This window comes from Capra hircus, chromosome 18 (assembly GCF_001704415.2).
Source record: "Capra hircus breed San Clemente chromosome 18, ASM170441v1, whole genome shotgun sequence".
In the NCBI taxonomy this organism is placed as follows: domain Eukaryota; kingdom Metazoa; phylum Chordata; class Mammalia; order Artiodactyla; family Bovidae; genus Capra; species Capra hircus.
The window spans coordinates 57,506,295-57,522,068 of NC_030825.1; the positions used below are offsets into that span (position 1 = coordinate 57,506,295).

Below are 15,774 nucleotides of genomic sequence, written 5' to 3' on the forward strand. Positions count from 1 at the left end.
CCAAAGGCTGGGTCAAGTCTTGGAGGTTTGAGAGGTGCTAGGATGCAGCCCAGGGGTTAGGACTGAGGGGAGGGGGGACTGGGGGGGCAGGTAGCATCTATGTGCAGAGAGGTTAAGTCCCAGGAGCGTGCTGGGATTTGGAAGATGCGTGCCAGAATCAGCCTCAGGAATTCTGAGGGCAGGTCTCAAGTCCTGGGAATCTAGGGGAGCGGGGGGCGGGGGCCGGTGTTGCGGAATTTTGTGTGCTAGGGCCAGAACATCCCAGGAATACCGGGATGGGAGGTCTGAGTCCATGCAGCAATAGAGGCGAGCAGATCCCTGGGGGAGTGGGGGGGGTGCGGGGGGAGCAGGAGAGGCGGATGAAGAGAGTGAAATTCACCAGCGGGATGCTCCTAAAGGCTGAGGGAGCAGCTGTCCGCAGGCCCTCCCCGCCCCGCCCCCCTTCATGCCTCCGCTTCTACCATCTGAGCTCAGTTCCCGTTTTTGGCTTTGGTGACTGTTCCTCCTTCCCCCACACTGCTGCTAATTTTTTAAAAAATCAGTGCATGATGGGTTGCCCTCCTGGGGTGAAGGGTAGGAGGCTAGGAGACCCTCCTGTGCTGTGGCTTAAAGGCCAGCCCGACCCCCTTGAAGGTCCCCACCCGCTTTCCAGAATGTCCCTTCCCTTGCTCGCGGCATGCAGCCCCCCGCGGCTTATTGCTGAGGTGGAGTTGGAGAGGGCGGGGGTCCAGGTTGGAGGAGGCATGCAGAGTTGGGGGAAGGCGCCCCAAAATGTGATTGGCATAATTCGGACGTATTTACACGAGTTGATGGGGAGGGGTCTATGGCTCTGGAGACCTGAGAAGGCTTTTTTTAAGGAGGGGCAGAGTTGGGGGGATGGGTTTTGGCTCCTCCCCCTCCATCCTGGGGGCCCAGGTCGGGGTGAGGGGCCCGGGGGTGTCTGCTGGCGTCGTCGTCTCCGTTGCATATTATTAATGACTTTTTGTTTTTGTTTTTGTTTTTGTAAAAAAACCCTTTCCCCCACCCCCCACCCCCAGCTCCTTTGACCTTCTTCCCTTTCACCCCCGAGTCCCCCCACGGGGGGGAGGGGAGCGCTAGAGGATGGAGGGCAGGGTTGGGGGAGCGCGGCGGGCGGCCCTGGGGGAGCCGGGGGGAGTGGCAAGGGGGGCGAGGCGCAGGGACACCCCGCTCAGGCCCGCGATGCTGCTCAGGCTGCGGGATTTCTCGTAACCTGGGGGCGGGGGGAAGGGCAGAAACACAGGAGGAAGAGAGGAGATGCGGGTGCAGGCGGAGGGTCCAGCAGACAGCGGGACCCAAGACAGAGGGAAGCAGGAGAGAAACAAACAGAAGGGATAGGAGATGGAGAGAGAGACGGAGACAGAGACAGGAAGAGGTGGAGGGAGAAGGTGAGACACAGAAGGCAAGAGAGAGACGGTGGAGACAAGAGGGTTGGACACCAGGACACAAGACGACAGACGGCAAGAAACGGGTAGATGGACAGAGGCGGACCAAGGAGACGAGAGAGAGAGAAGTGAACAAATCGGACAGTCAGTTGGTATCGAGGAGAAAGGTGCAGACATGGGGAGGGGGGAGAGACTCAGGGTTAGGAGGCAAGGTGGCACCCACCGAGCCTCCCCCACCCTGCCTCCACCACCGCCCGCCCCCCCAACCCCCGTCCCCCCAGTTGGCCCCCTCGTCTGAGGCAAAAAGGTGGGGGGAGGGCAGCGAGGCAGATGGTGGGCAGCACGGGCGTGGGGAGGGAGCTTGGGTGGAATGCCAGTGGGCGAGCAGCTGGTGGGGAGGGCTTGGGAGGGGATGGGTGGGGCCGCAGGAGGTAGGGGGCTAACCTAGATGGAGAAAGGAGGACGGGGCGTGGAGGGGTGGACTGTGAGGGGCTGAATGGAGCACAAGTCGACAGTGCCCCCCTGGGCGGGGCCAGGGCGGGGTGGTGCTGAAGGACAGCTCCAGGAGCAGTCTGACGTGGGCAAGGCTCAGCCGAAGGTTGTAATGGGCTGTCTTTAAAGGCTGAAGATTTCAGATGGGAACCTTCTGATGGGAAGGTCCTGATAGTAGTGTCTCGAGACTCAAGGGATCTAAGGCTTAGGGGCAGGTGTGGGGTTTCTTGAAAACTTAGGAATGTCTTGAGAGTTCTGCCAGTATCTGGGCTGTTCTAGGGCTTTCCTAGCCGGTGCCAAGGGGTCATTCTGGACGTGGGCATCTTGACAGGAGACAGGGCCTGGGGGGTAGTCGGAAGCCCAGTATCTTGGAGTCACCCCCTCCCAGCCATTCCCAGTTGCTAACCTGGGGGAAAGGGGCGGGGGGGGATCGAGGGTCTCGCGAGGTCTCAGGCGGTGACAAGAGCTGGGGACAGAAATACACAGAGTCACGGCGGGGGGAGGGTGGCCAGGGAGAACCCCCCAACACAGCCTCACTGTTGGGGGGCCGGAGAAACGCCGGGATCTCTTCCTCCTCTCTGGTGTTTTCCGCGGGAGGGGAGCAGTGAAATGGGGGGCGGCCAGAGACATCAAATATGGAAGGAGCTTCCGGGGTGGCTTGGGGGGGTGGGGTGGGGGAGGGTGAAGGGAGAGAGGAGGGGGAATACTGGGGAGGAGGGAGGGGATGCGGGTCAGGTGCTGGACCCAGCAGCACCTGAGGGAAGACAGAGAAGGGGGCTGATGGGGTGGGTGGGGAGCAGGTCATGAGGAAGGGCCTTGAAAGAAGGAGGGCTAGGGAACAGTGGAGGGTGAGGGAGAAGTTAAAAGAGGAAGACAGGTGTGTGGAAGGGGTAGGGATCCAGGACCTTGGGGGAGGGAGTTCAGCCAGCCCCATCAGCTCCAGCCATTATTTGAGTTCAATGAATGGATTTTGGCATCAGAGGCAAAAGAAGCAGAGACCTCCCCCCCAACCCCCACCGGTCCCTCCACTCCTCCCTTACCCACATTCCCAAGTCCTCCTGCCCCACCCCTCAGTTTCATAGGGGCCATCCAGACCTGGGGGTGGGGGAACAAAGGGAGTAGGCAACAGGGCTGGGTGCAAGCGGGGGGTGGGCCGAGATGGGAACAGGGAGGTGGGGGTTGGTAATGAGATGACAGTGGAGGATGATGGGGGAGTGGGGGGAGGGTTGCAATAGGAGAGGTCCAGGAATGGAACAAGAAGAGCCGACAGTCCTCTCTGGACTAGGAGCCTGGAAGCCTGCTTCCTGTCCTGCATCTGCTCTGTGGCTGGGGGTTGACTATGGCCCTCTCTGAGCTTCTGTGAAACAAGGGGCTTTGGATGCGGTTCTCCTTGGAGGCTCCGAGTCCTGCTCTGCCATCTCCTTAGGCTGCGGCTAGGGATTCTTTAAGCTGTATCTCTGCATTTGGAAGGAAGACTCCATAGGTGTTTGTTGAATGAATAAGTGATGGACCAGGTGCCTTCAGGTGGCTTCTCAACACTTTTAAGATCAAATCCAGCCTCACCATGGCCAAAAACACTTCCCCCCAGGCTCCTCCCCTCTCCTCTTGGCCATTCAACTCCAACCACACTCTCCTCCTTGCTATTCCTTTAACAAACCAGGGGCATCCCACCTCAGCACCTCAGGGCCTTTGAGCTTGCTCTTTCTTCTGCTCGCTGGTCCTTTTTGAGCTTCAAGTTTTAGGTCGCCTTCTCAGAAAGACCTTCAACCTTTATCTGACCTCGTTAGAGTAATTATCTTGTTTCCTGTTTCCCCCACTCATGGGGTGGAGAACTTTCCCTGTAAAGGGCCAGATGGTCGATATTTCCAGGGCTCTGTGGGCCTACTATCTCTGTTGAAACTATTTCACTCTGCTGTAGTACACAGTGGCCGTGTTCCAATAAAGCTTTATTTACAAAGCAACTGGTGGACAGGTTTGGCCCTTGGCTATAGTATGTTGCCACAGGGCTCTAGAGTATCAGCTCTGTGATGGGAGATGTGTGCTTTGTGCCCTGCCAAATCTCCAGTGCCTGGAACTCCACCCTCAATCATTAGTTGCTGAATGAATGAATGAAGTTAGGGGTTAGCTGGGGTTGTTGTGAGGATTACAGAATACATGGCATATGGAAAGTGCGTGGTTACGTTTGCGGAATAATTCACCTACTGTCCCCTCACTCTCTCTCTGACCTCCCCACTGTCCAGTCCTGGCCCTGTTCCTCTGCCTCTCTTCTTCCCCATCCCTGTAGCTCTGACCCTGGCTCAGGCTTTGTCCTCTCCCCCAGGACCCTCATCCCAGCCTCCACCTCGGCCTCCCGACCTGCAGTCTCCCCACTCTAGTGCCTCCTCGTGAAGTCCCAGAGTGGACCTCAGTTCAGTTCGGTCGCTCAGTCGTGTCCGACTCTTTGTGACCCCACGGACTGCAGCACGCCAGGCCTCCCTTTCCATCACCAACTCCCAGAGCTTGCTCACACTCATGTCCGACCTGCTCCTTCCCAGATCCCAGGACAGGGCTCCTCAGCTCAGCCTGCTCTCCTGCCTCAGGTCTGGGTCTGCATCTGCCTCTCCCACCAAACTGGGGATAGGGGGCGGGGTTGATATGCTCCCCATTGATTCCCCCTGCTTAGCACCAGGAGCATGTATGCGGGTGCTTGGTAAGTGCTGGCCAAGCCACAGGTGACTGCATAAGTGGCTGAGTCTTTCTCACCTCATCCTGTACTCAGAAGAACGTCCTGGGTGTGTGCCCTCCTTTTCTTGATTAAACAAACAAAAGCAAAACCAAGCGGGGGTAGGGGGAGGCAGGGGGAGAGATGTGGATGGGGGTGAGGATGGAGGTCAGTCGTGAGGCCATTGAGGTGGGGAGGGGTGGGGTGAGTTCTAGCGGTTAGTGAGAGGCAGGGCAAGTCCTGGGTAGATGGGTGTGGGGTCAGTGTCGGGGCTGGGAGTTAATTGGATGGAGCTGTTCACAGTGAGGGGGTGGGAGTCTCGGTCAGTGGGGGCTGCATGTTCTCAGATGGGTTAGTCAGGAGGGAAGGGGTTCACAGGGGTGGGGGCTACTTACCCCGGGGGGAGGGGGTTCGTCCACTAGGGGGATATCCAGGCCGCAGCGTTGGCGTTGAGGTCGGGCAAGAAGCTTGGGGGGCCTGGCTTACGCCAGTCTGGGGGGGGCAGTGGGGGAGCACCGGTGGCTGGGGGGTGGGGGAAGAGGCCAGAGGGTCCGGGGTGGGGGGGGTGGGGGGGAAATGGAGATGCAATAAAGACAGGTGAAGGGTCAGTGGTGAGGAAATTCGGGGGAAGGGGTCTGAGAGGGAGGGAATTGGGGCCAGGAGGTGGGGGAAGGGAAGTCCAGCACCTCCTCCCCCATCTCCCTCTCTGCCCTCCCCTAGGGGAGCGGAGAGAGGGAGGGTCCCGGGGCAGGGGCCAGTGGAGGGCACCTCACCTTTCCGGATGGAGCCATCAGGGGATGGGGCGTAGTCGGTGAGGAGGAAGCAGGCTCGGTCCCGGCCGTAGCGGCCCCGGCTCCCAGGAGTGATGGGACTCTTGTCTTCCGGGGACATGGCGGGTTGGTCAATGGCTGGGCAGTCCTCATGTGCAAGCGCAGCAGCTGCAGGGTCCCCATTGGGGCGGGGATCTGTGTTCAGAGGGGCAGACAGAGACACAAAGGCAACAGTGAGGTGTGGGAACTCGTGGAGGAGAGGGTGCCAGAGGTGCAGGGGGTCAGGGGCGTGTGGCTGGCGGGTTTGGGAAGCAGGGTCGTGGCCAGGAGGGTGTTGAGTCTTGGGGAGGACAGCAGGGAAGGGTGTCGAAAGCCAGGAAGTGGAGTCAGGCCAGGCACCGGGTGTCGAGAAGGGCAGTGCCAGACCAGGGCGTTGGGTGTTTGGAGGGACAGGAACAGAAGAGGTGGCTGGGAAGTGAGCTGGGTACTGGTGGGCTGCATGGTTGAAATGGACCGAATGGGGTTCAGCTGTGGTTGGGTGTGTGCTGTGGGATAGGTTTGGAAGGGTGGTTGGGAAGGATGAGGAGGCTGGGAGGTGGTTGTCTAGGGAGGGTTGTTGGACGCTGGCAAGGGCACAGTGGGGAGGCGTTGGGAAGGTGACAGATGAGGGAGGGGGAGGTGGGGGTCCCCTAGGCTCTGACTCCAGCTATTTTTAATTGGTGTGAAACTGGGTCAGCGGCTGAGGGAGCAAGATGGGGGGCCGGGCGGCCCAGCTCCCTTTCTTGACCTATTTAAGGCATGGGGGTGGGGGCCCCCAAGCCTCTCCCTCCCCCTGGACAGACGCCCCAATCACTTCTGAGACACAGACTCCCCTGGGGGGAGGGACACACAGGCTCAGTCAACTTTCCTCATTTCCTTCATCACATAAGCTGCAGCTGCCCCTGGCCTGTCTCTGGCCCTCGATTCCCACGTGAAACTCTCTCCCCATGTATCTCTGAACCCCACCCCCCTTTTCTCTGAGTCCCTCTTACCATATGGCTGATCACTCTGCCCTCCCCCCAGACCCCCTGAATACCTTGGCTGTAGGTCTGTCTCTCCCTAAAACTCTTTCACATGAAACCTGCTTCTCCATCACTGCTTGCTTCCCTGCTTCTCTGGCCTCAGCACCTGCTGTTCCCTTTCCTCTTTCCCGTGTCTGTTGCTGACCACCTCTGAGCCTCAGCACATACCTCCTGCCCCCCTCAGCACCACTCCACCTCTGCCTGCCCACTCCGCCTCCCTCCATCCCTGGTGACCCCGTCTCACCTGCCCGGTTGATCTCAACCACTTCCTCCTGAGCCAACGGGCAGGGCTCCCCAGGGGCCGGCAGAGGAGGCAGCCCCATGATTCCGAGCCCCCCCGCTCCCCCCCTGAGCAGCCCGGGGTGCGTGTGGGGGCCCGGCGGGTAAGCCCCGGCCACAGTCACCCCCATGGAGGGCGGGGTGATGGGGGGTGGGGGGCTGATGCCGCCGCTGCCATGGTGAGGAGGGAGGGGGGGTGGTGGGGGCGGGTCGGGCTTGCAATAGTTGGGCGAGCCAGGCTGCGGGGGCCGGGGAATGTGCTTGTTCTTCTTCTTGGGCAGCTTCTGCTTGGCCATGGCCAGCGAATAGTACATGCCAAAGTTGTTCACAATGACGGGCACTGGCATGGCGATGGTGAGCACCCCGGCCAGGGCACACAGCGCCCCGACCAGCATCCCCGACCACGTCTTGGGGTACATGTCTCCGTAGCCCAGGGTTGTCATGGTGACCACGGCCCACCAGAAGCCGATGGGGATATTCTTGAAGTAGGTGTGGTTGGAGCCCAGGATGTCATTGGGGTCGGCGCCAATGCGCTCGGCGTAGTAGATCATGGTGGCGAAAATGAGCACACCCAGGGCCAGGAAAATGATGAGCAGCAGGAACTCGTTGGTGCTGGCGCGGAGCGTGTGGCCAAGCACGCGCAGCCCCACGAAGTGCCGCGTGAGCTTGAAGATCCGCAGGATCCGGACGAAGCGGACGACCCGCAGGAAGCCCAGCACATCTTTGGCGGCCTTGGAGCTGAGGCCTGAGAGCCCCACCTCCAGATAGAAGGGCAGGATGGCCACACAGTCAATGATGTTGAGGCTGCTCTTGAGAAATTCCACCTTGTCTGGGCAGAAGGTGATGCGCATAAGAAACTCAAAGGTGAACCAGACCACGCACACGCCCTCCACATAGGTCAGGAAGGGCTCCGTCTCCACCTCCACATTGGTGACATTCTCCGGCGGAGCCCCAGGGATCGGGGAGGCTTGCGTCACTGTCTTGTTACTGATGTGGATGAAGCCCTCGTGGGTCTCCAGGCAGAAGGTGGTGATGGAGATGAGGATGAAGAAAAGGGAGGCGAAGGCCACATACTGTGGGGCAGGGTGGGAGAAAAAGGGCAAAAGGTGACCCAGGCATCTGGTCAACCAGCCATCTACCCAAGACCCTCCCGGTGGCCCCTTTCTCAGACCCAAACTCCAGGGGAATCCGGGTTTCCCAGCCCCAATGCGTCCATCGTTTCTTGCATCCTGTTCTCTCTAAAGCTTGCAAAAGGATCAGAGGCAGCTCTCCCCCAGCTCCGGAGAGGAGCTGGCCCCAGCCGCAGCAGCAGATGGTCCACTTCTTTCCTGGAAACAGCAATTTCTGGCTCTGTGCTGTCTCCTAGACCACCCCCCCCCCACCCTCCTGTTCCCTGTGTCATATCTCAGGGGTCCCTGGCAGGGTCCAGTGATTCTGCTGGGGGGGTGGGGGAAGGGAGACTAAAATCATGCATCCTGTGTCTCAGAAGCTTTGGGGCTTGGCTTGGAGCTGGGGGAAGGGGAAGGGGAGAAGGTGGGTGGGGAGGCAGAACCAGGAGGTGGTTAAGAGTAGGAAAGCCTAGGTGTGAATTCAGCTTTTTCTTTGCCTAATTGGGCAAGGAGATTAAGCCTTCTGAACCTCAAGTTTTGGTGTTTTATTTTTAAGGATTATTGTAAGGATTACATTAGATGAATATACAAAGGATTTGGCTCCAAAACCAGTGCTTGAGCTTTTATTAGGGTATAGGGGCATCAGTTAAAGGGGGGGCCAAGGTTGAGACCTCAGGTACCAATGTTTAAGGACCATGATGCTAATGACCGAGTCCAAGAAAACAGAGAAGGCTGGGTGAGGCCCTCACCCAGAGAAAACAGCAAAGGGGTGGACCCACAGAAGAAAGGAGCAGTGTCAGGGCTCTGAAGAAAGAAAGAAGTGAAGGGTCAAGACTGAAAAAGAGGGAAGATGATACGGGTAGGGTTTAAGGCTCACGAAGGGAATGTCTGGGGCTTGGGCATAGAAAAAGGGGAGAGGGCAGGGCTAGGTCCAAGGAGAGGTGAGGGGACTGGTCAGAGGTTCAGAGGTATGGGGTGCCTGGATCATTTCAAGATGGGGAAGGATCTATGTCCTGAACACACAATGGTGTGGGTTTTGATGAAGGCCTTGAGGACTGAAGGCAGGGTCAAGATCTTGAAGGCCTCTAGGAATTGTAATTGGCTTTATCAAATATGTAGAAGGGAGGTCAAAGCAGTAGGGTTAGTCCTGAGAGAAGGGGATGGGCGTTGAGGCAGAGGGAGCTTTAATCAGATGGGTAGAAGAGAGAGAGACGGGGCTGCAGAGAAGAGAGAACCAATGTTAGGCTGCAGAAATGACTTTAGACCTTGGGGTAGCCTGTGGGGAGGGAGGGTCAGTGCTGGCCCTCTGCCCCACCCCCCTCTTCGTTTCTCCGCAGTGGTTTAACAGGCCAGAGGCCGGCACACAGCGCATGCCCGGTGCCAGCCCCCCCCGCACCCCACTCCAAACCTGGCGCACCGCGCAGGCTGCGGCACCGCAGTGGGGGCGGGCCGGCCGGGCCAGGGGGCGGGGCGCGCGGTGGCCAGCACCACGGACAGCTCCCCCTCCGCAGTGCGCAGCCGCAGGGCCTGGGAGCAGTCTTAACCCCTACCGGGCCAGAGCGGAGCAGGCATTGCGCAGCCGCGGTGCCGCTTCACAGAGGGAGGCCACAGGCCAGGAGCTTGAGTAACTCCTTCCCTCCCAGGACACAGAAAGGAAAGGTGGGCACCCGCCGCAGTGCGCAGCTGGACAGCGTCAGGATTGGTTTACCCCCTTGTCCCAAGATGGTTCAAAAGTAGAAGGGGTAGGAGGGCATGGAGTCCCTGTAAGAAGGAAAGGGGAGACTACGGAGAGGGGAGCGAGTGGGGAGGAAACCGGACCCTCCACTTTGCTCTGGCTTCAGCTATCGACTCTCAAACTTTCACTTGAAGGCTAGAAAGTGCTTGAAACTACATGGACACTCAAAACACAGCTATAAAGTAAATAAATGTCCTCCGGAGCTGTCCTGAACCCCTAGCTTCACCTCAGGACCCTTCAATGGGGTCACAAGAGGGAAGGGCGCCCTAGGCCATGGAGGAAGGGTGACTCTCAGAGGCCTGAGGGGACATCTAGGGCCACGTCCCTTCCGCACCTCCTCTCCCCCACCTCCCCCCACCCCAAACCCAAATCCTGCCAACTCAGCGCTTCCCGGGGACCAAACTTTATGCGGTGTCTCCGGGCCCCCCTCCCTCTTACTCCCTCCCCCGGCGCGAATGCGGCACTGCGGCTCCGCGTCCTTCCCGGCCCAGGACGCGGCACGGTGGGGGGAGGGTGCCGGACGGCTCCTCCGGGTGTTCGGGTCCCCAGGAGGCTAGGAGAGGGGCTGGAGTCTCTTCCTCTTCCCCTCCTTTCTCTAATTGCCCCTATCTTGAACTGTCCTCTCTCCATCAACACAGGGAGGAAGTTAGGAGGAGGAAGAGGTTCAAGTGAGAACTAGGGGGGAGGGTAGCTATTTAGCCAAAGAAGTTACAGATTTTTGAGGAAAGTTTTTTAGCGGGGAGATGAAGGGATCTTTGGGGGAAGTCTAGAATTTTGAGGGTGATAAGGCGGGATAGAGGATAAGGCTGGAGTGTGGGCTCTTTGGTTCACTTTGGAGGGAGGGGGATCAGGAAGGGCTGAGGAGCCCAGTTCTAGGCTCCAGACTGGGTAGTGGGGGGCAGAGGTTGTTGAGAATGATGAAGCGAGGAGGGATTGGAGCTGGGGATGAGGGGACAGGCGGAAAGAAACCAAGAAAAAACTGGGAGCTATTTTGAGAAGGAAGCTTTGGGTCTGAAACACTTGAGGGTCCCAAGGATTGAGGTTAGGTAAAAGTTCTGGAGCAGGAAGGAAAGTCATTTACTGACTAGGAAAAAGACTGGGAGGCTGGGGCTGGGGGTGGGGGTGTCCCAGAGACAAAGAGTGGGCTGTGCAGTTTAAACAATGGAACGGAGGAGCTGGGAGAATCTGTGGATGAGGCAGAAGTGATTCTAGAGGGCATATGGGAAGTTCTGAAGACGAAAGACATTCTGGGGGCTCGGACTCTTCTGGAAACGTTGAGGAGGAGTGTGAAAGCCTTGGGGGAAGTCTGGAGCTGTACTGAGAAACCCTCAGGAGAGGAGTCGGTGTGAAGGATGTGAGAAGGGATGTGAAACACAGAGGTGGCAGCAGGGTTCCAGGAGAGAAGATGCCCCAAGACTCACCGTTGCAGCGAGGGTGAAGGGGGAGTGTCCTAGCAGGAGCAAGTGGTTTGGAGGTTCAGAGGGGTCTGGGGACTCTGAGAGTGGGGTGGGAACTATCCTGAGACTTAAAGAGCAGAAGAAGCAGAAGGGTTCAAAGATAACCAGGAGACGCAAACTTGGAAAGAGGGCGGGGATTTGGAGACGGGCAGAGGGAGAATGAGAGAGGTGCTGGGAGAGCCTGCAGGACTGAAGGTTGGGGAACTGAAGAGCAGGCTTCATGGGGTCTGTGGAGGATGGAGACAGTGTTCATAAGCCCTGGGACACTTTGAGGGTGAAGAAGCGATGTCTTCTGAGGATTTAAGGAGGTCCAAGAAACTGAAGGCTGGGGGTGAGTCCGCTGAGTGTCTGAAAGGTGCCCAGAGAGGTGAGAAGAGGTGACAAGAGGCTGGGAAGACTCTGAGGGTTGAGGAAAGGTCTTTTGAAAGCTCTCTAGCGGGGTCCAGGAAAGGCGGGGGTGGAGCTGTTCAGGTAGGTTGTTTAGGATATTGGCCCATCAGAGAAGTTTCTAAGGGTCGAGGATGGACTAGAGAAGCAAGGTGGGGTTGAAAGGGGTCTGGAGGGCTCTGGAGGGCTCTGAAGGTTGGAGAAACATCTTCTGAGGATCTGGGGATGGCCAAGAGAGAGGGGTGTGTTCAGAGGGGTACGGAAGACCCAGGAATGGGGTAAGAGGCTTCTAAGAAATTGGGAGGCTGAGAGACCAGGAGTGTCTGAGAGGGGCCAGGGGCTGAGGGCGAGGATGGGGAGCTCCCTGAGGGTCTGGGAGCTCCAGGAGAGGGGAGGGGGATGGGGGCTCTGAGAGAGCGCTCACCCTGGCGGCCCGCGACGAGTAGGGGTCCTCGAACAGCGCCCACACCCGGGGCTGCCAGCGGCGCCACCACGTGCCGCCCGCGCCGCCCGCGCCCCCTGGCGGGCCCCCGGCGCCGCCGCCCGCGTCCTGGAAGCAGAGGCGCTTGAGCTCGCCGCCGGCGCCGTCCAGGCCGCCGCCGCCCGCGCCCGCCTCGTCGTCCAGACCCGCGTCGTGGGCGCCCGCGGCGTTGGCAGCGTTGGCGGCGCCCGAAGGGTCGGGTGCCTCGAAGGAGTCGAGCGCTTCCTCGGCGTCCCGGTGCTGCCGGTAGGTCATCCAGCAGCAGGCCTCCACGTCGGTCTCGTCGATGCCCCAAAAGCCGAGCTCCTCCTCGAAGAGCGGCCCGCACACGTCGGCCGGGCAGTGCAGCTTGCCCGTACGGTAGTAGTTGAGCACGTAGGCGAAGACACCCGGATGCCGGTCAAAGAAGAACTCATCGGCGCCCGGGTCGTAGTCGAAACGCGCCGCCGCCTCGGGCTCCGTCAGGCCGGCCAGCCGCGTCCCCGGCAGGGTGCGCAGCGTCGAGCGGTACGTCTCATGGCGCACGCCGCCCACGTTGATCACGATCTTGCCACTGTCGCCACCGCCGCCGCCGTGCCGCCCCATGGCCGCCGCCGGCAGCCCGGGGCATGGCTCGGCGCGCCTGCCCCCGGGCCCGCGGGGTGCCGGGGGGCCCGCCGGGGACGCGGCGGGGCCGGGCTGCGCAGATTGCTGCTGCTGCTGCAGCGGCAGTGGCGGTTGCGGCGAGGGTAGCGGTGGCGGGGACTCGGACGGCTGCGGCGGCGGCGCCGGCTGCTGTTTGCTAGCCCCCTGGCGCCCGCGGAAGGATGAGACGCAGACTGAGCTCAGCATTGGATGGGGGGCGGAGCGGCGGGGGCGGGGCTTTGTGGGGGCGGAGCCACGGGGAGAGACAGATGTGACTGGGTGAGAGGAGGTGATGGAGGAAAGGGGCGGGGCCGAAGGGACGGAGGAACTGAATGGATTGGCCTTGGAAGGGATGGGGGCGGGGCTGAAACTGGGAAAAGGACCCAGACTCCAACACTGCCTAGCTGGATGGGGCGGGGCAGCACATGCGACACACCGATTGGGTCTTTCTGAGATAAGGGGCGGGGCCGAGCGAGGTGTTAAAGGGGCTGGATGGGACGCGAGAGTTGCCTGGTTTGGCCGCACTAGGAGAACAGAGGAGGCGGGGCTAGATGTGAGAAAGATATCTGATTTAACAAAAAAAAGGAGCGGGGCGGGTAGAGAAATAGGACTCGTCCATGCTATTTAAAGGGGCCTGACCGAGACTGGCGGAGGCAGGGGTTGGGCCACAAGGCGGATGGCCTTCCGAATTGGATGGAGGCGGGCCTAAAGCGCCGGCAAGCAGTACCTAGTGGAGTAGGGCAGATGGAGACTGCCGGGTTGGGATCCTAACATTGCTTGGACGGGGCAGGGCGAATCTTAAGAAGAGGCAGGGCCACAGAAATTAGAAAGTCCTAATTCTGGGAGGGTGAGGGGGCGGGACTGAGCGAGGGGCGGGAACTGGAAGAGTAGCACTAGGCTGGACTGAAAAGGAAAAGAGAAAGGGGAACAGGGACTAAGACCCAGTAGAGAGGGGACGGAATGGGGCGAGGCCTGGAAACCTGAAAGCTTCTGACTAGGTCTAATGGAGGAGGCGAGGTGAAGAAAGTACCAGGTCGGAGCTGCAAACTCGGCCCGATTAACTGGGGCTGGACCGGAAGAATGCCAAGATGGATGGGGAGAGACTGAGAGAGGTGGGTGGGGTCCACGAATGGTAGAAAACGCCTTGAATTGCCTGTGGAAATGCAAGACTAAGAGAGGAGAGGGGCTTTCAGGGACTTGAAAGCAACCAGGGTAGGCGGGGGCGGGGCAGGGCTAAGAGTGTAGAGAATGGCTAAGGAAAATGTGAGACCTGCAAAGAGTACAAGGCTATCGGAATGGACGGAGCGGTGGAACCTATAACGGGAAGTCTTGGAGGCCAAATAACCTGGGAGAGAGTCCTAAGGATCAGCAGGGCCTTAAAGGGGGTAACGCGGTGAGGGAAAAGGGACAAGGTATAGATAACGGCAGGCTGCCGCCAGGAGAACCGAGGGATGGATGAGAACTGGTGAGGAGAGTCTTAAGGGAGGCGGAGGGTAGAAACTAATAAAACCACCGGGAAGCACAGTCTAGGCTGAGGAAACAGGCGGGCCGGTAGGAAATTGGGCGGAGTCAAGTGTCAGAGCATCCCGGAGAGAGGGCGGGGAGATCGCGGGGGGGGGGGGGGCGATGGAGGGCGGGACCAGAACTAGGCGGACCGCCTAGCAGCGGGTCCGGCCCCGCCCCCTGGGCGGGCCTAGCCGCCGGGTAGTAGAGCGCAGGCGCGGGGCAGGGGCGGGGCCAGCGGCTGCGGCTGGGGCTGCGACGGCCGGAGGCGGTGCCTGTGGGAGGGAAGGGGGCTGGTCACGGTCTGCGGGCCTCCCCGCTCTGCCCTATCGCCGGCAGGTGCGGCGGCTGATTGGTATCGCCTCCCTACCCATCCCCGCTCCGGCTTCTGTGTCTCATCAGTGTCTCTTTTTCTCTGAATATTTGTTCCCCCGCCTCTGCCCTTCCTCCTTCGAGACTCTGACCCCTCCATTCTAAGTCTCTGCGCTCCCTCTGGGTCTCTGTCCCCCTCCTCCGAGTCTTACCTCTGCTCTCTAAGCCTCAGTCTCCTCTCCCCGGACCATGGCGGGGTCTTCCACCCTCAGTGTCTTTCTCTTGGCCTCTACCTTTTTCTCTGATTTCTCTCTCTTCTGGCCTCTTTCTCCTCTCTTGGGTTTTTGAACCCTTCCCTCTGGGTCTCTTTTCCCTCCTGTCTCTGTCCTTCTTCTTTATGTTTCTGTCCTCAGTACTCCCCTCCCGCTAGGGTCTCCCCTGTCCTCTCTCTGTGTCTCTGTCCCCCCAGCTCTTGTTCTCTGACCACCTCCTTCCCTGTGTCTTTTTCCCCTCCTCCGTCTCTTTCGCCCCTCTGTCACTGCCTTTTCTCTTTCTGTCCTCTCTCTCTCCCTCCCTTGGGCCTCTACCCCCTCCCACCCGTGCCTCTTTGACCCCTTTCTGAATCTGTCCCCCTTTTCCTGCGTCTCTGTCCCCACTTCTTTGGGGCTCTGTCCTGCTATCCTTTGGCCTCTGTCCCTCTCCTGGATCTGTGTCCCTCTCTCTCCGGCTCCTACTGAATCGCCCTCTCTAACCCTCATCCTGGCCAGGACTGGAGGCTGCGTCACTGCAGAGCTGCAGAAGTGGGGCCCGTCCTGCGGACCTGGGAGGTAGCTTCCTTCAACTCCCTCACCCCCAGACCTAGGATCCCCCACTGCCCCCTCAGGGTTCTCGGACAGTCCTCAAGCTCCCATGGGACCCGGGAGGATATCGGGACTTCCTACTCTTCTTCGGCTCCAAATTCTGGTGTATCCCTAGGCAGAAGCTGTGAATCTTGAGGTGGAGGAATGGGCTTGGGTTGAGTGAGGCTTTGGGGGCAGGTGGGGGTGAGGATGGATGCTAGGGTAGGGGTTGAGTGGGCATTAGGGGCTGGGAGTAAGCGCTGGGGTAAGGACCTAAGTTAAGTATCCCCCCCTTATACCCTCCCCCCAACCCCACCCCAACTCTATACTTTTCTGCATTTGACAGCAGCCAGGCACTGGATCAAGTTACCAAATCAGCGTTTTTGCAGAGGTCAGAAGGTGTGGAAGAAGGTGCCCAGGCAGAAGGGAGGGGAGGAGGAAGAAGCGAGGAGGCTGAAATAGGGAAGAATATAGAATGAGACTCGGATTAGAGACCATGGATGAGGGGAAGAGGTTCGGTCAATGATGATCCAGATTCCATCAGGCCCTGGGAAACGTGGATGCCCTCACTTCCATATGGTCCTCTCCAGGCCCCACAGGGGTATGAGGGGGGATTTATGA

At 59.5% G+C, this 15,774-nt stretch overlaps 1 protein-coding gene across 4 annotated transcripts; it reads right to left on the reverse strand.

Moving 5' to 3' along the window:
• On the reverse strand, positions 576-14,105 carry KCNC3 (potassium voltage-gated channel subfamily C member 3). 4 transcript variants are annotated; one of them, XM_018062848.1, is made up of 5 exons: positions 11,819-14,105; positions 6,672-7,779; positions 5,370-5,561; positions 2,302-2,361; positions 1,146-1,231 (listed from the first exon to the last, which is right to left on the reverse strand). In XM_018062848.1, exons 1-4 carry the CDS (start codon positions 12,704-12,706, stop codon positions 2,345-2,347), a joined length of 2,205 nt encoding a protein of 734 aa, XP_017918337.1. In that variant the 5' UTR covers positions 12,707-14,105; the 3' UTR covers positions 1,146-1,231; positions 2,302-2,344. The 4 variants fall into 4 exon arrangements, with proteins under 4 accessions (XP_017918334.1, XP_017918337.1, XP_017918336.1 ...); XM_018062845.1 differs by lacking the exon at positions 2,302-2,361 and having other exon boundaries at positions 576-1,231; XM_018062847.1 differs by lacking the exons at positions 1,146-1,231; positions 2,302-2,361 and adding an exon at positions 2,628-5,088.